At 36.3% G+C, this 23,582-nt stretch overlaps 4 protein-coding genes across 9 annotated transcripts; 1 reads left to right on the top strand and 3 right to left on the bottom strand.

The window, feature by feature from the left end:
- Window positions 1–633: 633 nt before the first annotated feature.
- On the bottom strand, window positions 634–4,591 carry ROP2 (RHO-related protein from plants 2). Of its 2 annotated transcripts, XM_059603941.2 has the most exons (7): window positions 4,217–4,584; window positions 3,277–3,364; window positions 3,067–3,176; window positions 2,870–2,933; window positions 1,342–1,406; window positions 1,183–1,248; window positions 634–1,089 (listed from the first exon to the last, which is right to left on the bottom strand). In XM_059603941.2, the coding sequence occupies exons 1-7, from the start codon at window positions 4,313–4,315 to the stop codon at window positions 988–990; spliced, it is 594 nt and encodes a 197-aa protein (XP_059459924.1). In that variant the 5' UTR covers window positions 4,316–4,584; the 3' UTR covers window positions 634–987. The 2 variants fall into 2 exon arrangements, with proteins under 2 accessions (XP_059459924.1, XP_059459923.1); XM_059603940.2 differs by having other exon boundaries at window positions 1,183–1,406; window positions 4,217–4,591.
- Window positions 4,592–10,178: 5,587 nt separating this feature from the next.
- Window positions 10,179–15,649, bottom strand: LOC132189665 (ABC transporter B family member 13). Its single transcript, XM_059604427.2, has 10 exons — window positions 15,310–15,649; window positions 15,004–15,058; window positions 14,712–14,887; window positions 14,401–14,601; window positions 13,915–14,174; window positions 13,514–13,827; window positions 13,176–13,399; window positions 12,185–12,980; window positions 11,819–12,060; window positions 10,179–11,731 (listed from the first exon to the last, which is right to left on the bottom strand). The coding sequence occupies exons 1-10, from the start codon at window positions 15,586–15,588 to the stop codon at window positions 10,508–10,510; spliced, it is 3,771 nt and encodes a 1,256-aa protein (XP_059460410.2). The 5' UTR covers window positions 15,589–15,649; the 3' UTR covers window positions 10,179–10,507.
- Window positions 15,650–16,987: 1,338 nt separating this feature from the next.
- On the top strand, window positions 16,988–19,995 carry LOC132189815 (DNA-directed RNA polymerase I subunit RPA12-like protein). 5 transcript variants are annotated; one of them, XM_059604613.2, is made up of 6 exons: window positions 16,988–17,166; window positions 18,271–18,407; window positions 18,726–18,766; window positions 19,433–19,492; window positions 19,569–19,625; window positions 19,741–19,995. In XM_059604613.2, exons 2-6 carry the CDS (start codon window positions 18,290–18,292, stop codon window positions 19,813–19,815), a joined length of 351 nt encoding a protein of 116 aa, XP_059460596.2. In that variant the 5' UTR covers window positions 16,988–17,166; window positions 18,271–18,289; the 3' UTR covers window positions 19,816–19,995. The 5 variants fall into 5 exon arrangements, with proteins under 5 accessions (XP_059460596.2, XP_059460593.2, XP_059460595.2 ...); XM_059604610.2 differs by having other exon boundaries at window positions 18,253–18,407; XM_059604612.2 differs by having other exon boundaries at window positions 18,234–18,407.
- An 870-nt stretch (window positions 19,996–20,865) lies between these two features.
- Window positions 20,866–22,238, bottom strand: LOC132189730 (uncharacterized). Its single transcript, XM_059604508.2, has one exon. It carries the CDS (start codon window positions 21,855–21,857, stop codon window positions 21,162–21,164), a length of 696 nt encoding a protein of 231 aa, XP_059460491.2. The 5' UTR covers window positions 21,858–22,238; the 3' UTR covers window positions 20,866–21,161.
- Between the last annotated feature and the right edge of the window lie 1,344 nt (window positions 22,239–23,582).

Here is a 23,582-nt window from a genome sequence, read left to right as displayed (position 1 = left end):
ATCCTTCCCAAGCATAGCTTACAATTGTCATTGTACTTCGCAAAATGCACGAACAAATTCATGTCATAACTAATGATCAATTGATACATGACATAATTGATAACTCAAACATATTGCCAAACAGTTGATAGTAGGTACCTTCAAGGTAGTTTCGATACCACATTAAAAAATTTGGTACAGAGATAAACATGGACCAAAAATATATTTTCCCCTGGCTTTATTATACTAATGAAGGCCAACACGCCAAACTTTTGAGGGAGGTTTTATACTTCATCATTGGAATGTAAAACGTGGCCATCATTATTTAACGTCCACATACCTAACCCACCACCCAGTATATATTGCGCCCAATTAATATATAATCAAACTCGTTTGAAGGTTCCCACAGCTTCAAGCCATTTTATGGTTAAAATTTAAATGTTTAAATAACGTGATAATATATATTTATTATCTATCAACATATACAAAATTAAGTCTGTAAAATCTAATATTTGACAATGAAATAAATAACTCCTTACGAACTCAAGTACCTCATTTGTGTGATCACTTTATCTGCCAACATAATAAAGCATATAAAGCTGGAAACTTTGCAGTACCACACAGTAATCAGAATAGACTAGGAACACATGATGATGATATATCAAAGTTCATCCACGAAGCAGTTCTTTCATATTAGGGATCTTCCTCGCATCTGGTTAATGCAGGAGACGGGTTTTAAACACAGACACGGGTACATGGGTCAACAAGAATACTAGCAATCAGTTACAGATCATGAAAACAGGTAAAGCCAGAAACTAATAAATAATCTCATGCTTTTCACGAAGATCCCTAGCATGTCGGTCAAGACTATACACCACAGCTTACTGCTTCCTTACAGAGGACATGGAATAGGAAAAGACAGACAGACAGACAGATAAGACTGGCAGATATAAGTGAGAGAGGCTGGTGGGTCATTTGTCTCCTATGTCAAATAGAATCCCTCCTACATCACAATATGGAACAACCCTTTTGTGCCTTCCTCTTCTTCTTCTTTTGCTTTGGTGGCTGGAGCACCACCTTAATGGCTGCGTCAAAAACTGCCTTAACATTCTGCAATTAAAAGAAGACATGAGACCAATCAATAAGAGGGGCGTAAATATGATTCCACAAATAAGCATGAAAAAATGAACAGAGAATACATACCTGCTGGGTTTTTGAACTACACTCAATATAGGCAGGAGCTCCAATCAATTTCCTAAGTTCTTCTCCCTTCAGCGAAAACCAAAAGTCAAACCACACATTGAGATAAAGCAGAGGTCTAGGGTAAGAAAATAGAAATATACAGGGTGCAATCAACTTTACCTGAGCAGTAGTAATGGGCACTGCACCCGGATGGTCTATAAAAAACTGCTTATCATCCCGAAGATCTGCAGATAAATGGAACTAATAAGAAAACAAGTCTATCTTTTATGAATACGGTAAACAAAACTTAAATAGCACTGAGAAGACAAACTTCAGATTATGAGTTGACACAGAAGCTTAAATCAGAGAGTTTTTGAACATAATTTGAATAACCAGAAGCATTTATATTCAAGTAAATACACGCAAAAAAGATGTCTTCCCCAAAAGAAACGTCATCACCAAATAACAAGAACATGGAACATGGAACAAGAAAATAAATATCCAAACAAAAATGAATAACCATTCAAGCTACTTATAGTATCATTACAGCCGTCAAGCCTAGTTAATCATAACTCCCGAGGGCAAAAGTTGGAGACATTTGCAAGGATCAGGAATCCACAGAGCTTAGAGTATCAAGGAGGAATGAATCATTTCAGAAGGAAATTAAACAAGGTAGCATTTGAGTGCCACAACCTCCTTAGCTGGAAGCTGGTACTCCATTTCTTCTGTACTCTTATCTCCTCAGCAGAAATAAGTCAAATAACCTCTCACCTATGTCAATGGTTTTTTCAATCCCTCACTTTCCTAGCCCACCTCCTGCACCCCAACTCTAATATCCCTAGGCCCCTTTCCTTTTCCTCCACCAGCATCCATACCTATTCCCTATTATGGGGGCAGTCTTTGTCACTGAAGGCCCATAACCATATGAACATAGTACCCCATCATTTCTGATTCATCCAGAGGACCCAGGTATTTGCTACCGCTAACAGTTCCTTACAGTCTAAAGGATCTTCAATTTGATAACAGAATGAGGTTTGTAATGTTCAAAAGATGACTCATCTGAGTTTTCCAAACAAATAAATGCAATCATAACCGCCACAAAAATAAAATGAGCCTCACTAACATAAAGTCATAGAAACAAAGAACCGTGCTAGCTTCTTGACATGACTCACTAGTCAATCCATGCTGTAGAGAATCATGCTAGATAAACCTAGTAAACAAGAAAAACATGAAGGGTAACAAACACTAAGTAAAAATAACTTCTATTACCAGCAGCAGAGAATAACCAAGCAATTCAACTAGCTGGGGAAAATCTATAAGAAAAGTGAAGCATTCCAGTAACAAAGATCACCGCTAAACTAAAGCTTTATACAAGAAGCCGCAATTATTTATGGAAAGCAACAGAAAAGAGAAGCAGCACACAGACCAAGCACACAGACCAATCTAGCCAAGTCTAACACCTAGGCAAGAAACTACCTTATTATCTAATCAGGGCTTTGACCTCGTGCGAAAACCCAAAAAATCTAGGATTGGAATATTGAAAACTGGACATTTAATACCCATTGCCACTATTAAAATGCAACTGGTCCTTGAGTACCCAACCAAGTTACCATCCACATTCCACAAACACAAAGCTGATTACAAGCATAAATAAATCAAGAAGAACACACCAATGCAAGTAACAAGAAGGGAAGAGAATAAATCCTACCGAGCTTTGTTCCAACAAGAATAATTGGAACGCCAGGTGCATAGTGCCTCAATTCAGGAATCCACTGAAACAGAAAGTAAAACAGCAAACAATTTATCAGCTCACACAAATGCAGACATCCTAGATAGACAATAACACATTTCCTAAAGAAATGGGAGGGAAAAAAAAAAAGAAGAATTTTATTCCAGAATTTAAACCTTTTTTGCAACATTTTCATAGCTGGCCTTGCTTATGAGAGAGAAAGCAAGTATAAAGACATCTGCACCTCGATAGCTCAAGGGTCTTAATCTATTGTAATCCTCCTGACCTGTCCAAGAGATCACTAATCAAAACCTCTAAAAGAGGGAGGGGGAAAAAAAACCGAAGAGCAAATCTAGGAAATCTCAAATGGATGGTTATATAATTACCAGCAGTATCCCATAACCCTAGGTTGACAGTGCTTCCATCCACAACCACATTAGCACTGAAATTGTCGAAAACAGTAGGCACATAGTCCTGTAATTGATGACAAATGAACAAACAAGATAGTCAAACAATCAATAACTTAAAATTTCAAGTACATTAACAGAAAGCAGATAACGAGCGATAAATTCAAAAATAAATAATCTCACAGCAAAAAGAAAAAAAGGAGTAAGGTAATAAATATTCCCTATCACACAAAACCAAGAAATCTAATCTACCACTCAGCCTAGAGTGTCCTGAAGAATCAAGGACAGATATATCATCCTATTGACGTAACAAGTTATAAACTCCTAGCCATCTGAATCGCACATAAATGAAGTAACTTGTTGAATTAAATTTCTAAAAAGGTTGTCTTTGGTGTATCCAGAGCGTGTACGCATAGCATGTTTCTATGTTGCTAACGAGATTAGAAATTGATTAATTATTGTTACCTTCACGCATTTAATTGCGAATTTTTGAAATCAAGATTTAGGTATGAAAAATTAGCAGGTTATAATTAATATGTAAAGATCGCGCTGATCCAAACACGATGAGCTGAAAACCTATTATTCTTGTAACATTTTTTTTTTTTTTGATAAGTTATTAACATTCCAAAGCCAAAAAAAAGCAAAAAATTATTAAGCATTTTAACCTTCGCTATATGGCAAGCAACAGAGCGTCCAAAAGAGTCCAAAAAAATCAGAGAGACAAAAATGCTTCGATTTCAAAGAAAACACTTTTCTTTCCCTTTTCCAAAGAAATCGAAATGAAGCGTGCGAAAGGGAGCTAATTCTTGGAGAAAGATCCACCAAAGAACTTGAGAACACAAAAAGAAAAGTCATATTTCCCTGAAATCGAAACGAAAATTACCAAAATGAAAGCATAAATTACGAAACGGGGACTCACCGTAGGGAAGGTATTGCTGGTGTAGGATATCAGCATGCAGGTTTTGCCGACAGCACCGTCACCGACGGTGACGCACTTGATGAACCTGGACGCGCTCATTTCCACCGGATCTCCACACCCTACCTTCTCACAATGCCTGGTCCTCCCTCCTCGAGTCTCAGTCTAAGAGATCACCAAGAAAACTGCATCTCTTGCGAAGAACAAACAAATCCTAGAAGATTCGCTAGGAATTGAAATTCGGAGCGTAGTTTTAACCCTAATTGCTCTCGGAGCAAGAGAGGGAGAGAGAGCGAGAGAGAGAGAGGGAGAGAATGGGGAAAACGAATTGAAAGAGAGAGGATGAGAGTGGGACCTGACCTTTGAGACGGGGAAGGAAACAAATTGCTGTTTGAAGCGCTCGCTGACCTAGCCAACCTTTTGCCAGCTTATTTCTTACTTACAGATCCTCCTTATCACGGCCTAATACAAATTAAAAACTACTTTTTTCTTTCTTTCCCTCCTTTTATATTTAAAATTTAAAAAACTTTATAATATAAAAGAAAATATCCAACCTCTTTAGTTATAAAGTTTTCTCAAAAAACTAGATTAACAAAAATTCCTTCGATCGTGTCTATTTAATTGATATCGTAATGTTTGTAAAAATTATATGCTCGATTAATCCTCTTGAGTCTTGATATTACAGGTAAACTTTAATAGCATATATTAATTTAATATACTAAATTGAACAAATTTCTTCAAATCTAAATTGTTCATTTTCTTTTTCTTTTTTCAGAGCTTAGGTTTGTTTGGATTTGTGATTTTAAAACATGTGATTTTAAAAACTGTGATTTGAAAAGTGTATAATAAAATCGTAGAGTATGGCCTTTAAAATCGCAATTTATGCTTTAAAATTTTGCATTTAAAAAAAAAAACCCATTGTATTGCCTACAATTTGAAACTACAATTTTTTTAAAAAAGCACTTTTCAACGACACATTTTATTCGATTTGGTTTAAAATCACACTTTTGGTATGTAAAACTGCGTGTCAAAAGCACTGTTAGTAATTATACTCGTAATTAAAGAAGAAAAATAAATGATAATTTATAAATATTTGATCTTGTGGACAATCTTTTTTGGAGATAGTTTTGGAAGTTTATTTGCAGGCTTGATCATTCAAGACTCTCCTTCACATAAATCTTTCATGCATTTTATTATGTTTTCTTTACATAGTAATATATTTATGCAAAATTTGTCAGCAAGAAGATTCTTATATGATCTAAAAAAGAAAAGTAGTATGAGATGCATCCAAAGTCAATTATATTGATGCCTTTGTAAAAGTTATTTGATTGAGCATTAAGCAAGCATTAAACACTCTTTTTTCTAAGCGAGATGAGCAGTAAACACTCACTTTAATGAAATAGAAGACAAAATGTTAATTACACCGATTTAGATAATGTTTAATTAATATAAGATTTATCGGGGGTTTGATTATTAATTTTTCTAATATTGCTGGTAATATATAATAAAAAAAAAAAAACTCTGTACGGTACCGTATGATCTTTACGGTTATGCCTTCTTCTTTTCTTTTTCTTCTAAAAAAGCCTAGTAATATGAGTTATTCAATCTCTTTCTTTCTTTCTTTTTTTTTTTTTTTTTTTTCAAAATAAAAAATATTAAAAGAAATTTAAAAAAAAAAAAACACAAAATACTTAAAAATTATTTCCACTTTGATGTCTTGTCATAATATTTTTTTTAAAATAAAATAAAATAAAAGCACTCTTAAAAAAACATTAACAAAGGGTATCATTAAGTCGGGCTTAAAGATTAGTCTTTTGCTTTTTCTCCTTATAAAGTTGGAGCTTTCATAAAGAAGAAGGAAAAAGAAGCATCATGGATGGCTACAATAGAGTCCCTCCAAGCTAGCAAATGCAACTAGGTTGTTTTGATTTATCGTAAACCAAATTTAATTACTTTTTGCCCGCGAGGAATCGGGAATCCTATTGCTAGAGCAAATTAGGCTACACTGCCGTAAATGACAAAGCTGAATAAGATTACAGAAAACTCCGGTTCCCATTATTAACAATTCACAATATCTAACAAAGAAAAAATAAAATGCTTAGAGAATTACATATTTTATTACACGTTACTAAAAAATTATACTTACCATGTTTGCCCCTCGATCCCGCCTTCTCCGCTGCTGACTTTGCACCGCACCAACAACGCTAACAATTTTGTTTTCTTTCTTCCTCCAACGGATGGTTTGCATGACATCTCCCACACAAACCCATAGCTTGGTCATGAGTTTAATGATAACCTCCCATGGTTCATTTAGGGGGTGACCTAATTGACGTAGGGTGAGATTTGATGTGGTTGTCACATGATTTGTCACGTTAATTTGTAAAAAAGAAAATGTAGTAAAAAATCTACATCAATAATGAATAAGTGCATAATTTTACTACACTCTTCACGGGGTTATTACTATTAGGCAATTGCTTTCGAGAAACGTGGGTGCAATGAAAGCCTGCAGGCTTCATAGTCAAATTATATATCCATCCTTAAATAAACCGCAACTCCAACAATAAACTGCTCTGCAAGTTGCGCTGCATGTGACGTTACATTCGATTTGAACGTTAAAACGCTATTTATAATTACAACATGATCCTTGTAAGTTAAGGTTTGTGTTGACTAATTATGTGTCGGTTCAAATTAGCTTTTTAATTAGTCCTTATTAATAAATAAATAAAAATTAAGAGTTGTTTCATAAAATATAGTCCTATAGTATTACTCTTATGTGTTAAAAGATGTGGGGTAGGATATTTAAGTTCCATATACATATTTATTTAATTAAAACAAAAAATTACATTTTTATTTTACGATTATCTCACAACGTTGATATATCAGTCTTAACTGGTTCTTAGATATTTTTTTTATTAACAATAATTGATCTAAAAGTTGGTTATAGCTAATACAATATGAGAGTAATGCTACAAGTCCTTCTTGTATCACTCTTGTGATTTTCTAAGGATAATGTGTCTTTTAAAATCACCATTAGCCTTATGATTGATCACTATTGGATTTTGATCAAATGGTGATTTTAAAAGTCACCTCATTTTTTTAGAGACACAAGAGTGACACAAAATAGACTTCTAAAATTACTCGATGCATCAACATTGTAAAATAATTGTAAGATAAAATGTAATTTTAAAATTTTGGAAGAAACATTCTTTTATTCTTATGGAAACATGGTTTTAAGAAAAATAAAAAATAAAATGTTTTTATTCTGGGTTAAATACTAAATTAGTCCCTGGGGTTTCACAACTTTATTTTTTTTCCCCTAGGGTTTCATTTTTATCACAGGAGGTCCCTGTGGTTTTGATAAGTGACCAAATTAGTCCATCCGTTAGTTGACTGTACGGACTGACACGTGGACCAATCAAACGTCGACATGTGGCACATATATTAATTTTTTTTAATTAAAAAAATGTTTTTTAAAAAAAAAAAGAAAAAAAAAAAAAGAAAAATGGGACGAAACAGGGGTGGCTCGGCCACCCCCTTGGCAATTTGGGGGTGGCCTTTGGCCATGGGGGTGGCCAGGCCACCCCCATCTGGCCGGATGGGGGTGGTTTCGGCCACCCCCAAGGCTCCATGGGGGTGGCCGAGCCACCTCCAGTGGGTACCGGGGTTGGTTTCGGCCACCCCCTTGGAGCCCAAGGGGGTGGCCGAGCCACCCCCTGGTGCCCAGGGGGTGGCTCGGCCACCCCCATCCGGCCAGATGGGGGTGGCCTGGCCACCCCCATGGCCAAAGGCCACCCCCAAATTGCCAAGGGGGTGGCCGAGCCACCCCTGTTTCGTCCCATTTTTCTTTTTTTTCTTTTTTTTTTAAAAATATTTTTTTAATTTTTTTTTTTAAAAAAAAAAACATTTTTTTTAATTAAAAAAAAATTAATATATGTGCCACGTGTCGACGTCTGATTAGTCCACGTGTCAGTTTAACGGTCAACTAACGGATGGACTAATTTGGTCACTTATCAAAACCACAGGGACCTCCTGTGATAAAAATGAAATCCCATGAGGGAAAAAATAAAGTTGTGAAACCCCAGGGGGTTTTGGAGTATTTAACCCTTTTATTCTTTACCAAAGAAGATAATGGCAAAAATACTAAAAAATAATACTTTAGAATTAGGGGGGAAAAAGGGAAGAAGAGGAACATTTGTAGCAAGCGACCCCGACCAACGTGGCCAGCATCATTGTTTTATTACTATTTATTCTGTTGTCTAAATCTATTGAATCAAAATAGACGTGCCAATTTGTACGTTTCTAATTAAGTCTTCCCCATGCAAATAACAATAACACTTGCAAACAAACTTGGAAACAAGACGGCAACCTAATTTGTGAGGGGCAATTTGTGTTCGCATCATGATTTTGAGTTGTGTCGCGAGTATTTTAATTCAATTTAATTAAACATCATATACTCTTTAATTCAATTTTTTTAATTTAACAGGTTTATGTTAAATTTATAAATTGTGTAAAAAATTGTCTGCTCTATTCAAGCAAGGCAAAGAGGGTTAAAAAAAAAAAAAAAAAAACAAACAAACAAACTAGCTTTGATTGTACTTAATATTCGTTTAAATATTTGTAGAGTTTTTATTATTGTAATTAAATTCCAGCAATTACACAATAATGCAAAGGCCAGAAAATAGGAGATGCACATGGGAAGAGGTTTTAGCACTTCCACGTGGTTTGGGCCATGTCTCACCAAATCGCCAACCAATTTTTAATATCCTCGAGGTGACAAGTACGTCCTTCCACCTTCTTTATCTATTTTCGGCGAAGATTCCAAAATTCCACGGGCACGTCCTTACAAACAACTGTCATGGATGACTACAATGGGCCACCGGCCCACCACTGGGGACGTCTGGACCTTACCTATTCTAATTTCATCATCATACTTTAAATCAAGGGACCACCTTTCACTCCCCTATTTATTCCTTTATTTATTCTTTCTTTCACTGACAATTTTCATTCGGCTCAGTCCTATAGAAACGATAAAAAAAAAAAATTGCAAGGAGGATGAAAAAGAGAGATAAAGAAAGCGATGTTTAATTGACATCATTCTTGTTTGATAACGATTAGTTTTTGAATTAATCATTGTTAAAAAAAAAAAAAAAAAAATCTCAAAAATATCAAGAAAATGGAATATATGATAATATTACTCTTTTTGTTTATATTTTGGCCATTAATGTCACATGCAATTTTATATGATAATCGATTGAAGTTATCTTCCTTTCAAAAACACAAGGAAAGAAAAAAGTATGTGAGTTCTCCACATAATTAAGTTTCCGATGCCTTTACCACCATAAAGAGGGGTTTGCGTACACCAATTATAAGGGATCCTGATCCTCTCCCCCATGGGTTGGTTATTTGTAGATTAATGATTAAGTCAATCACATACCTATAATTTATAACTATATAAAACGAGTAAAATTAGATATATGGTAGGATATAATATAGAGTAAATCTGAAAACTCAACTCTTATACAATTCTTAGTATAATTGGGCTGATGTGGAGTATCTATAAACTATTGGATTTACGAGCCTTTTTATAATGAAGGTTAATCCAATGATTTATGAGCATTCCACATCAACCAAGTTGTATCGAATAGTTGTAAGTAACTGGATATCGGTTCTCTTATACTTTTGGGCGGTGTGATCGTTTATGGGCCTGACTAGCCTATTAAGTTTGAATGGGCCCAAACTTGAAGCAAATGCATCATTTAAAGGCCAAATTTTCAAGGGAATAATGAATGCCAGTTAGGTTATTAAAAACATTAATCATATAATGACATTTATATTACGCTATAATGATGCTCTGCTTTACTCTGTTTATATTAAGATTCTCAGCCTACCTTTTTTTTTTTTTTTTTTCTTTTTTTTCAATGTTTTTAAGCTTTAATACCGGTTAAATAATCTCTCATGACAGAAATTGCAGATAAAGTAAATCTCTATTATAAAAATAGTTTATGCTTGCTAGTGGACAGGTGTTTTAATGAGAACTAAAATCATATAAGAACCTTACAAACGTATTTGTCCAAAGTTTTGTGCATCTTATCTTCTAAGGGAATTGCATAAACTCTAGCATCCCATTCCTATAGCTCCCAAAATATATCATAATTGTATCGTCAACTGTATCTTACAAAATCCTAGAGAGAACAGAATATTCATGTACTCATTTTCTATAATGAAACACAGAGTGTCCCATTAATATACTTCATGCTTTTAAGATTATGCACAGTTTCTGATATGGGAGATGAATCAATCAAGCACTTGTACATTCTTTTCCTCTTGTAGGCTGACTAGTTGTCTATAGATACTACCTGGTGTACTACTGAGTTGCTCATGGCTGCCAATCTCAATCACCCTCCTGTTTTGCAGCACTGCAATACTGTCTGCATCACGGATAGTTGACAACCTGTGAGCTACCAGAATTGTTGTTCGCCCTTCCATGAGCTTGTTGAGAGCCTCTTGAACCAGCTTCTCAGATATTGTGTCTAATGCACTTGTTGCTTCATCCAAAAGAAGAATGGATGGGTCTTTCAACATTGCCCTAGCAATTGCCACCCTCTGTTTTTGGCCCCCTGATAACTGCACTCCCTTCTCACCAACTTGAGTTCTGTAACCTTCAGGCATTCTACTAATGAATTCATGAGCCCTTGCTGCTTTTGCTGCCTTCATTATCTCAATTTCTGATGCCTCCTTTTTCCCATACTTGATGTTGTCATAAATTGTAGTAGAAAACAATGCTGGCTCTTGTTGAACCAAACCTATTTTCCGCCTTAACGATCTCAAGTTTAAACGTTTGATATCATATCCATCGATTAAAACTGCGCCAAAAGTGGGGTCGTAAAATCTCATTACTAATGAAATCACAGTACTCTTCCCTGATCCACTTGGGCCAACTATAGCAACACTCTTTCCTGATGAGACTTGCAAGTTCAAATCTTCAAAAATGGTGATATCAGGCCTTGCTGGGTACTTGAAACACACGTTCCTGAATTCTATATTCCCTTGGACATGAGTTACTGTCTTTGAGGTGGGGTTATTAGGGTCCATAGCTGTTTTCCTTTGGATAATACTGAAAACTGATCCAAGTGCTTGTGACCCTTTCACAATGTCAGGTGTAAGAGCAAGTGTTTCTGCTATTGCCAATGCAGTGATTATCAGGACCATGAAAGCTTTCATGATGTCTCCAAAATTTGAATCTTTATGCTTTATTAGAATTGATGCATACCAAAGGCCAAGTGCATAGGAACAATATGCAAAGAACTGAGATATAGCATAGCCAAAACCCGATATATGGCCTCTTAAAAATGCCTGCTTCTTTGGTTGGTTTAATTCACAAGCAAACTGCATTGAGATACTGTCTTCAGCACCAAATGCAGCAACAGTGCGTATATTGGCAATCGCTTCCCGTGCCACACCAGTTGCTCTAGAATAGGCACGACTGTAGTCTCCTCCCAATCCCTTGAGGAATAGTTGCTGTAGATATAAAGAAAAGCAAATGTACACGGGATTTAGTAACATAAACGAATTAAGAAAATAAAACAACTTATATCATAAACTTACCTCGGTAATAGAAGCTCCAATAAGTAGGGGGAGGGAGGCAACGACAACAGATGCTATGCGCCAGCTTAACATGAAGGCAATTACGAATGCAGTCACAGTGAGTGCTAAGTTCTGCACAATTGTTGATAGACGGTCAGCAAGAGCACTTCTTACCAAAGTTGCATCTGCTGCTAAAATTGATGTCAGTGTACCCGTATTATTCTCGTCCAGATCAAACCAGCCAACTTCGTTGGAAAGAATAGCTGCAGTTGAAGAAAGTCATGGGGTTATCAGAATGAATGATTATATGTCTAACATGTTTGTAGTTGGGAAGTTATCCTAGAGTCATGAATATTCATAATTTTGGATAATTGTAGATGAGAGAACCTGAGAACATTGACAAGCGAACGCGAGTGGTGAGACGCTCTCCCATCAATGTATAGAAGTAGTGTTGCAATAGATATATAGGAATTGTAACAATTGCAGCTCCAACAAATACAATAGCTACCCGTTGAACTTCATGTTTCATTTGAGAAGCATCAGGGGAGTAAAATGCAGTCAAGATATGAGTGATTCCAAAGGCAAATAGAGGAGCTTCCATGCCAGCCAGAACTGCACCCACTGAGCCAAGTACTGCATATGGCCACTCGGGCGCATTTAGTTTTAGTAGTTCCCAAATCGATGGAGTGGGATTCGTTGGGGACAAGTTCTGATCACTTGGCTGCAATTCCTGTTGATGGTTCTGACTATGGGGGAGTTCTTGAAAGCTGGAATTCCTTGGACTTGCAGGGTGTTCTCTAATGCTGGAATTCCTTGAAATTTGAGAGCGAGATATTGTGCTAGAATCTTTTACTTGTTCTGATACTTGCAACCTCACTAGAGTACCATACTCACCATTATTTGATAACAATTCCAAGTGTGTTCCACTTTCAACAACCTGACCATTCTTCAACACTATGATTGTATCAACATCTCGTATAGTGGATAGCCGGTGTGCAACGATGATTGTTGTCCGGTTTGACTTGATTTTATCTAGTGCCTGCTGAACTATGAGTTCTGATTTTGCATCAAGAGCACTGGTGGCCTCATCTAGAAGTAATATCTTTGGGTTTCTCAGTACTGCTCTTGCAATTGCAATTCTCTGTTTTTGCCCTCCTGAAAGCTGAGTTCCACCCTCTCCAACCTGAATTCAGCAACTGTCAAACATCAAACTTGAGAAAAGGATTACATATACGCAAAAATGATGAGGTTGTGATTCATGTAGCAAGCTTGTTCTCTAAATTTGCATTATAGGATTTTTTTTTAACATATTTAGCTCAACAACATGAACAATGGACAATAGGCAATTCGATTAACAAGGGTTGTCAATAGTACATACTTGAGTATTGTAACCATCGGGCAATTCTTGAATGAAAGAATGTGCATTTGCAGCTTCGGCAGCTTGTATGATTTGACCCATGTCTGCATGTTTTTTACCAAACAGAATATTGCTAGCTATGGTCGTGGCGAATAATGCTGGTTCTTGGCTAACCAATCCCATCTGTTCCCTCAACCATTTTAACTCCAGACTCTTAAGATCATGTCCATCCAACAGTATTTTACCTTGTAAAATTTCAGAATTTAAGTAATTTTCATTCAAAATTCAGCTAATTGATAGGCGTCAAATCATAATTTGGACACTACAAAGAAATACTCTGCCAGGGTGGTATTACAAACCTGAAGTGGGTTCATAGAAACGTTGAACCATGGAAATGATAGTGCTTTTTCCTGAGCCACTTGGACCAACTACTGCAAAGGTCTTCCCGGCGCTAATTGAAAAGCTCAACTCATTGAAAACCAAACTGGGCCGTGAAGGATAAGCGAAACAGACCTCACAAAAGTCAATTTGACCAGCTATTTCTGGCAACACTACTCCAGTATCTGATGTGTCAGAAGATTTTGAATCTGTTTCAATCATGCTTATGATATTGGCAGCAGCTGCACGGCCTTTAGCAATGGCAGCTAGGTTTGGAGCAGCTTGCCCTAGAGCACTACAAAGAAAACAAGTCTGTTTTTAATCAGGACAAATATAGTTAATCAGTTATGAGGCCCCCAAACATCTTTCAAAGTGGACTTACAATCCACTGAAGATGACATTGATAATTGTTGTGAAAGCCTTCCCTCCATTTGTGTCCCCATGCCTGACAAGTATGCTGGCATACCAAAGAAGTAATGCCCACGCACAAAATAAAAGTCCATATGTGAAGCCTACACCAACTCCTTTTGCAAACCCGCTATTCTTCCCCAGTCTAAGGGCTTTATTAAGTGAGTTAGAGTATGTTTCAACTGCTTTGTCCTCTCCTACAAATGAGTACACTGTGCGAACCTGCGAAATAACCTGATTCAAGCAAAAGGGGAGAGGAAAAGAGAGAAGTATGTTAAAGCCAGAATACAAGAGAATCAGCTCAAAGTGTTTGTAATAATCTCAGCTAAGTTGTAAGGAGCTAAACATTCAAGTCTATGCAGATATACTTCAGGCATGTTGTTTGAAAACAGGTACTATGTTAAAATCCACATTCAGCAGGAGAAGAAATACATCAGATGTTTTTAAGGCAAGTGTTTACCTCATCTGCAACCTTTCCAGCTTCAGCATAAGCAGCCTCACCTTTTTCTGATAAGGTAGACATGATAATAGTATAAGCTCCCCCTGCGAAAGCTATTAATGGAACAACAGCCAAGGTGAGAAGTGAAAGCTGCCATACCGATGTAAATCCAATGGCAAATCCAACAATGAACTGAGAAAGGTAGCGCAAAACATGGCCTGTCTGCATTAAGATACAAGAAAATAGTATTCATTTCAGGACAGGACCCTAGTGAAATATTTTTCAACATAACATCAAACACAAGCACCATTTGTTTGGTGATAGTGATGTACCTTGTCACCTATTGCATCTTGCACTAGTATAGCATCACTGGAAATGTGGTAAATAATATTTGTGTCTCTGGCTTCAATGTCAAAAAAATTGATATCCTTCTTTAGAACTGACTGAAGATACTTCACTCTCAAACGAGCAGTCTGCCTCTCTCCAGTTTGCATCCAGAGTGCGACTCCTGAAAACATCATGTAAACAAGGATGCTGATACCCAACAAGGTGAAGAAACCTAAGCAGATGACATGAAAGTGAAAACAATGCCTACCAGGTTAGGCTTAAAATCGTCAAACATACCTATCCAGGCTGATGCAAAAACAATGAGTCCGAGATAAATCAAGTACAGAGAATACTGCAAAAAGAGATATGTTTAGATACAGGTGTGGCTTTTTAAGAGGCATAGTCCTAAAGATAATTATAAAAAGATACATATATATGCACACACAAATGTGTATTTATCTTCAATCATTCCGTTTTCTTCATAAATATGGTGCCCCGCCAAATGACACCCATCTGCTGGTGATTGATGATGGGAACAATCACCATTAAAGCCTAGGAAATTCACAAAAGAATTCAAAATGAGGATCCAAAGTTGCAATGTACCTGGGACACCCGCGAAGACAATTTGTGAGGATTCTTGGATAGATGTCCCAAAGAATCAATCATACGACCGAACAAAACAAAAAAGAGAGGAAGTGCAGCCCCATGGATGCACGCCCCAACACTTCCAAAAAACATCAACACATAGTCAATTCTGTCAGCAGCAGCAAAGAGGCCAAGGAATGAAACACTCTTCTTATTGTTTGAAGTGGATGGCTCTTCCATTTTAGGAGCTGGGTTTTGGCCGGCAGGCCTATTGGAGGCAAGTTCCACTTCTTCCATGGGAAAATGTACACCAAAAGTTGCAGGGACAGAGAGGAAGGCAAGAACTGGAAATAGAGCAAGAAAGATCTCTTCTTCTTTTTTTCATGGAGAGCTCGTGGAGACTCAGCAGTCCATTCGCGCCAATAAATGTTAAAGGAAAAGCTAGTTGGCCAACCAACAAACAACTCGGCTCCTTAACTCTCCATCTCTTTCTCTCTCAAACAATAACACTTCTTTTTTTCTTTTTTTCTTCTGAAAATGATATCTCTAAAGGTATTAATATTTTTAGTTTGGTTCCTTTCAAACCCAAAATTTTAATTTCATCCACACATAATGTCACATTGCAGTGTATTAATAATATAATAAATATGACATAAATTATCACATTAATTTATAAACTTTGTAATAAAAGATGTAGCATGGGACTACATTAGTCATTAGCTGCACTCCTTTGCACACTCCAGTCCAGTATAATAGCACGGCAATTAAGGCAATAATCTTAATTGCCGCATTTGCAGTTAGGATCCCCTGTTTACTAGTTAGGACGCTGGGGTCTTGCCTCTAAAAATTATAGCTCAATAATTGGAAGGAAATTATTACTTAGCCCACTTTTGCCTCCAGGCTCTTTAGCTTAGTCAGGACCACCAGCCATTTTTTTCTCTCTCCAATTCCCAGCCATGTGATTTGATTAGATAATAGATTTGATATATCAATGGTGGCGGTCACCTGGACAGGGAGTTCTCAAATATCAATGTGGGCGACAGTGGAGTTTAGAATTTTTTATTTTTTATTTTTTATTATTATTATTTTTTTTAAAATTTAGTTTATAAAATTGTTTCTTAGCATATGGAAAACTCATTATCTTTTAATAGCAATAATTAAGTTGAAGAAAATTATTGTTAATACCAAAAGGGGTAGCATAGTATCATTACTCTTAACCTCTCTCTCACAAATTAATAACTAGGGCATCCGAGCAAGCTCACCGATACACTTCCGATAACTCTCTTTCACCATCTCTTCTCCTCCTTTGTGGGCTTATCTGGTGATTGAGCTTGAGGTTAATGTTACTATGCCACCCCTTTTGGTATTAATAATTTTATTTAAAAAAAAAACATGATATTCTTATGTGCTTAAGGAACAAAGAACTTTTCAATTTTAAGTTAAGTAAAATGAAGATAAATAATTTTCTATGATCAAGATTATATATATATATATATATATATATATATATATAATTGATCAAGATTTTATATGATTATGTTTAATGGTGTACATGATGCCAACTCAAACCCAATAATAATCATAGCCCAAAACCCACGATCATAATTAGATGGGCTTCTAAAAGCCCAAAAGTTCAAAACCCGCTTTATGTTTTATTTTCATTAATAATCGGTCCAAACCACAAAACCCTGAAAACTCGAAAAGAAAAAACAAGAAAGAAGCGATGCGCTAAACACAAAACCCTGGCAGGAATGGAGGACACTCCGGAGTGACCAACAAAGATATCGAGGTAGCTCCAGCCCTTTTCGCCTTTCACCTGATCCAGGAATTCGTGTCCGTCGTCTTCGGGTTGGACCTCCGCTTCTCCGACTTTCAGTAAGGTTCCATTTAACTTTTTTTTTTTTTTTTCCTTTCCCTCTTAATCTCATTCGATTTTTCGTTGTTGATTCGTAAATGGGTGGACCCGAATGAAAATATTCTGTAAATGATTTTTTTTGTCTCTTCGCACAATTGGATATAATTTTTGATATCTCTGTTTTGTATTCTGTTTTTTTTTTTATAGGTACATGAATCTATCTCTGTTTTGTATTCTTGATTGGTCTTTTGGAAGTATATATATATATATATATATATATATATATATATATATATATATATTTGGGGTTCAGTTACTTTGAATCTCATAGGTACATGAAGTTTTTGATAAAATGCATGAAAGAGTTTGTACTGCAGAATGGAATGTTCTATAAAATTCACTCGAGCGGTTGTATATCTCCATAAACCATAATGGTCTTAATATCTTCTAAGATTTTAAATTGCATAGTGGAAAACATACTTGTAAATAACAAAATTATGTGATGAATCGGAAACACGGACCCAAAAGAAGGAGATAGCTGGGCTAATCATATGGAAGTTTGGGCTTGTAAAACAATGATGAAGGGTCACCTTTTTATTTAAATAAAAAAAAGTTCACCAAGAACCCTTTTTAAAGGCTAAATGGGCTGCCAAATTCCCATGTTGATTCGTTTCATAGCAGTTTTCTTTTTTCATTGTCATAGTCGGTATCAAATCTTAAGAAACAATATACAGTTCAAATGTTATTTGTACAACAATGTGACATAATATATCTTTGTGTGAGATGGATTACTAACAAATGGAAGATTCTCTTTAACCAAATAGGATTAATCGTCAATGCACACTAAAAGACAACTCCAACCGTAACCTTTTCAGCTTTTGACTGGTATTAATCTTAGCTTGATAAGACTGGAAAATTAGGTAAGCTGTGATACGTTTACCTAGCCACTTAAACTGAGCTAATCTCTTAGTTTCAGATGTGTGGGAGAAAAAGCTTTTCATGTCTAACCATCTCTTGATTTGCATCATTTCTAAATGAAAATGTGTTTGAAATTCTCTCATTGTCAATACAAGTTAAATCATTGCAGTTTCTCATTATTTGTATAGAACTTCCTCAATACACAGCTCATTGAAGGTGAATCTCATGGCGTATTCTCATGAACGCGATTTCTTGTTTTGCGACCTTTGCGGAACAATGCTATCTATGAAATCAACTAAACACGCTAAATGCCCTCAATGCAAGTTTGAGCGCAGTGTGAAAGGTATAGCTGTCGCATTAGCTATTGTGCTTATTTGGATTGTTACATGTTTTACTTAAAATTTCATACTGAACTACAAAATACCTAAAACATTATATGGGAACTTCTCTCTGTATTTCCATTGTGGGATTCCTTTCCCCATTTTGGTGTCATTCTATGTGATCTAGTAGCTTTGCAATCATGGCAGGAGACACATGTTAGTGTCTCTCTTGCTTGAGGGCGGTGCTTTTACAATACTATAGGCCGAGAAACTATTTCTTAAATTTATGTATTATTTTTATTTGATTTTGTGCATTCCTGACTAGTTTCTGTTGTCTTCAGAGATTTGTAACAGAGAAATATCTTATGTAATCACAACTGAGGTATGCCTTAAACTGATCTCCCGTTGCATTTGTTTTGTTAAGTTATTATGTCTTTCATAATGGCTGAGCTTACTATGTGGTAGCTTATTATGTAGTAGGAGCTAATAATTATGTGATAATGCTACATGCACCCAACATATATTGTGCCTCTGTAACAGATGTTGAAGATATGGTTTTTACTGGATTTTGTACTTTTGTATGTATAATTGTTTGGAGAAAAAGGGAGGGAGAGGGGGAGATAGGAGGGGACGAGGGCAAACTTCAGTGTCTGGTTGTTGCTAATTGTATTACTGAGAAAAATAAACCATTGTTATATGTGGAATTACATAGATGATGATGCATGAGGATGTTCAGTTCCTGTCAAGTCACCTAGTTGTTGGCTTCTGACACATTAAGTTTCTATCCTATCCACATTTTTCATGTTTACACTTTACATGTACTTGTTGGACTATGAGTTTATCTTCTTTTAGACTAAAGCAATAACTGCTAAACATAGATCATATATTCTAGATATCAAAATGTTGACTTGGAATCAGGACCTTTTTGCAGCTTCTGCAGTGGAATTAGTTGCTTCATACACCGAAGTTTTGATTTTATCTTTGTTAAGTTCAATTAAGTTGCCATGGCACCGAGTTTATTTCCCTATGTATCCTTGTTGTGTTGCAGGATATCAGAATGGAGCTGGGTATCTCGCTGATTCGTGACCAGGAAGTACAATTATCAAAGGTAACTACTTTATAGTTTTGATTTGCAGCCATGGTGTTTCCCCAGGAATCTGCTGCAATAATAATTGTCTTGGCAGGTGAAAAAGAAGTGTGAAAAATGCTATAATGATGAGGCTGAGTTTTGGACTATGCAGGTATTCTACCATTCAATATTAGATACCTTTTTTTCTTTCTTTTTTCTGAGCACTCAATGCAAGGGGCCTTGTTCTTAAGAACTTGCACATTTTCTTATCTTTTTTGTCGCCATAGATGAGATCAGCAGATGAAGGGCAGACTACATTTTATCGTTGTACCAAATGCGGCCATAAGTATTCAGAGAATTAAGTTTGTACCAAAAATGAGATTTCAGGACATGCATGAATGTGGTTTACCTCTCCTCTGGCATCAATGAGAAATACCCTTCATTGAAGTGGCCTGCCCTTTCTCTCCCTGTCCTGTTTACTCTATGATCTGTTAACTGTTAGCTGTGTATGAAAATATGTTTATTGATCATTGTTCTTCCTATTCCGTTTGATTAGCTTGAATTAAACAGGTTTCACAATTAAAAAGGTAATAATATTTTGAGGAGAAAAAAGAGGGGTGAGGCTTAGCGATCAATTATTTTGTGAACTAGATATTAACTTTTTTATTTTTTGAATACTTGAGACAGTACAAGGATAAGAAGAGGAGAAACAAACCAATACAGGGAAACAACATAAAAATAAATAAATAAATAAAGGGAAATGAAAATACAACAGAGACCATAACCACAAGTAGTCACCAACTTTTCTACTGCCCAATCTAAAAGGGAAAACGTGCTGTCCAGAAGTTTCTGTGTCACCGGCCCATAGTGTGTAGTCTTATGAGCGCCAATTTTGACGCTCTTATCAAATCTTATCTTAAATTTATCAAAAAAAAAAAAAAATGTTAACAAAAAAGTGATGTAACATGTTTAAAATCTTAAAAAATTTCAAACTAAAAGCACGATCCATATATATATATATATATATATATACCAATTACAATTGTTTATCTTACAAAAAGATAAAATAGATTAGTCATATTATCATCTATTGAGAATAATATATTTACAAAAAACATGAACCTAAAAAAATTGATTGGTAATTTTACATCTCAAAAAGCTAGAAGAATGATTTACATTAATTTTTATATTAATAATTAAAATTAATATAACTTTTTGCCCTTAGACCACCAATTTTATTGAGGTAGCAGCCACAGCAGAAAAGGAACCCCTCTAATGGCAGCAGTGGCTATGGTTTTGGAGAGAGATGAAGGGCATTTTAGGAACCAAGCTCAAATTTAAGGTCAACTGATCCTTTCTTTCGTATATGTGCTGAAAACTCTAGAATGCCCATGCGTTTCAACAAACCACCATGATCAGAAAAATACTTTATTTTATTTCATGCAAAAAGGAAAAGTACATAATATTATTCAACTAAAAAAACAAAAGAAAAACAAAATAGACCGTCAGGTGTTCTCCTAGTCCCAAGGACCCGATCGTCCTCGTATGTTTGTGTGCACCCCAATTCAAAAACACAGGTGGTGATCACAAATTCATCCAAAAAAAAGAAAAAGACATATTACAGCACAATCAGCAAAAAAAACACCCACCCAGGCTGATGCTTTTATTTACACATAAGACCAAACGACAAACCAAAATGGCAACAACTTCACCGGAGACGTAACATACGCCGGAGATTATCTGTCGCTCCGGCATCGATTCCGGCAGCCTCAGCGTTGCAACAAAGCTTTGGCCTCAGAGAAAACTTGGGCAGCGGCAAGCTACTCGGAGGCGGAGCCAGACTAAATACTGTACCCGAAAACATCTCCAACTCTTCTATGGCGAGGACCTTTCCAAAACTCTTATCCCCCGCCGCCGTTGACGAGAATACCCGAGAAACATCCTTGGGTAGATCATTCGGGTCGGGCCCTAACGGCTTAGTGGAAGCCACCATCAAACACTCGGAAACAGCTCGCCTAGTCGACGGCGCCAAGTCTTGCTTATTCGGATCCTCTCTCTTTGTGGGCTTTGATTTCTTTGGAGTCAGGGACTGCTCCCTGCGTTTGTTGTTCGGCTTTCGGGTTCGAGAAGGAAGAGAGTACTGGTGGGCTATGGGAGTTGGTAGAGGAAGAAGAGGTGGTTGTTGTTGATGATGTGGTTGAAATGAGTGGCTGAAGAATATTGAGGCTGAGAGAGGAGGAGGAGGGTGGTGGTGCAGCAAGAGACCGCCATGGATGTTTGTGGGGGAGAGATTTTTAGAGGGCTTAGAAATGAAAGCGCGAGCGCTTTTCCTTGGGGTTTTGATTTGCTTGTAGGGAGAAACTGATTGGTCTAGTGACGAATATGGTACCAGAGCTGCATCCATAGTCAGATTGTTTAAATCTTCAACAAGAAAACAGAGGCGATGATCTATAATAACCCGATCAATAGCCTGAAACTTGTTAGAACAAACAACAAAAAATAACAGCTATATATACCAGATTAATTTACTTGAGAAAGTTGAAACATAAATCAACAAGTTAATTTGAAAGATCTCATACAATTACTCACAAAACAAGAAACTTATACAGATCTAACTATAAGAAATTAACAGAAGGAAAAATCAAACATATGAAGTTGGGTATAAGTTATTTAACCCAGAAAAGGAACTGAGAGAGACCCTAGATGAGAGGGTTCAGATTTGCTTTCTATACGCTACTTTCATGGATCTTTGTGTCAACACAGACGCCCTTTTTATAGAAACAAAGCTCCAACGGCTACTTTATTATCATTACGACTTTTTCTTATTTCATTTTGGTATATATTAGATTTTTATGGAATTAAATAATTTAAATGTTACTGTTCCTCCTAATTTACCGACAACCGTTGCGGTCGGCTACCCCCTTAAGTCCAAGACCTGGGTTACTGTAGGGCGGCAACCGCCGAAGCGCTTTCGACCGTTGGATCGTGTTTTACGAAATTAGCCGTTGAGGGGACTGTGACCGTCGATCTTCTCCTCGGGTTCCTCGACTAGGTCTGTCAGTTCAGATGGTGACACGCGAGAAATCCTAGCCATTCACGTCATCTGGACGGTGGTCCCCAGTTCTCTCATGCATTGTTTTCCACTGTGACCTCACGTGCAAGGAATGTGGGAGCGCAACACAATAAACTAAGATATTTGTGGGAGAGCGGATTGTATCCTTACACTTGGCGAAATTCTAGACATTTTCCTACGTAGGATGACTAGATTTTATAATGAATCATTGGTGGCCCCATTTGTGCCACGATGCAAGTGGTATGCATATATTTATGGATTTTGTTAGCATGCCACGGATGCATCCATATATAATATACATCTGCATCGCACTTGTGCCTGTATTTTTAAAATTTTTTCCATTGGTCCTCTCTCAACTCAATTTTTTTTTTTTTTTTAAATGCTATGTAATATATTAAATTGATGTGATAATACTCATATGTTCAAAACTATTTAATTAAAATATTGATTAATTGAATAGATTAATCATTTTTTATTTACATAATATTTTAGAAATCAACTCAAAGATCTTGAGTATAAATCTTGTTTCATAATTTACATTTTATTTCAATTAACTATTTTACGTGTTGAACCTCATTTATTAAGGATGAGTGTTAAAATATTAATAAGATGCTTAAATATTTAAGATAATAATGCTTTGATAAACATTAAAAGACGGGATGCATTAGTTCAGGTTGAATTTGTGAGGGTATAAATGTAATTAATGGTGTATATATTGGTCTGGTGGCTGCAGCTTTGTGTACGATATTTGAGGACAAAATTGAAGGCATTGTAACATCTTGGGGCCCCTATTAATTATTTCGCACTTAAATACTAAAGGTGACTGATAATGCATGTTTGGTTTGTTGAGTCTAATCCATCATGTTTGGTTTGTTGCAAGAAATTGATCGATGACGTCTGGGGGATATTATTTATTTTTTGATTGGAGAGTGGAGACAGCGAGGTCTTAACCACCGAAAGCTTGTGGTTTGCTTCAACTTCAAGCCCATAACTTAAAACTCATGGAGCTTATGAGGTCTATAAAGTTAGGGAGGCTTCATCATATGTCACGATCTT

Source organism: Corylus avellana, chromosome 9 (genome assembly GCF_965113065.1).
Source record: "Corylus avellana chromosome 9, dhCorAvel1.hap1.2, whole genome shotgun sequence".
NCBI lineage: Eukaryota > Viridiplantae > Streptophyta > Magnoliopsida > Fagales > Betulaceae > Corylus > Corylus avellana.
Note: the sequence above shows the minus strand (reverse complement) of the source record. Positions and strands in the feature narration are given on the sequence as shown.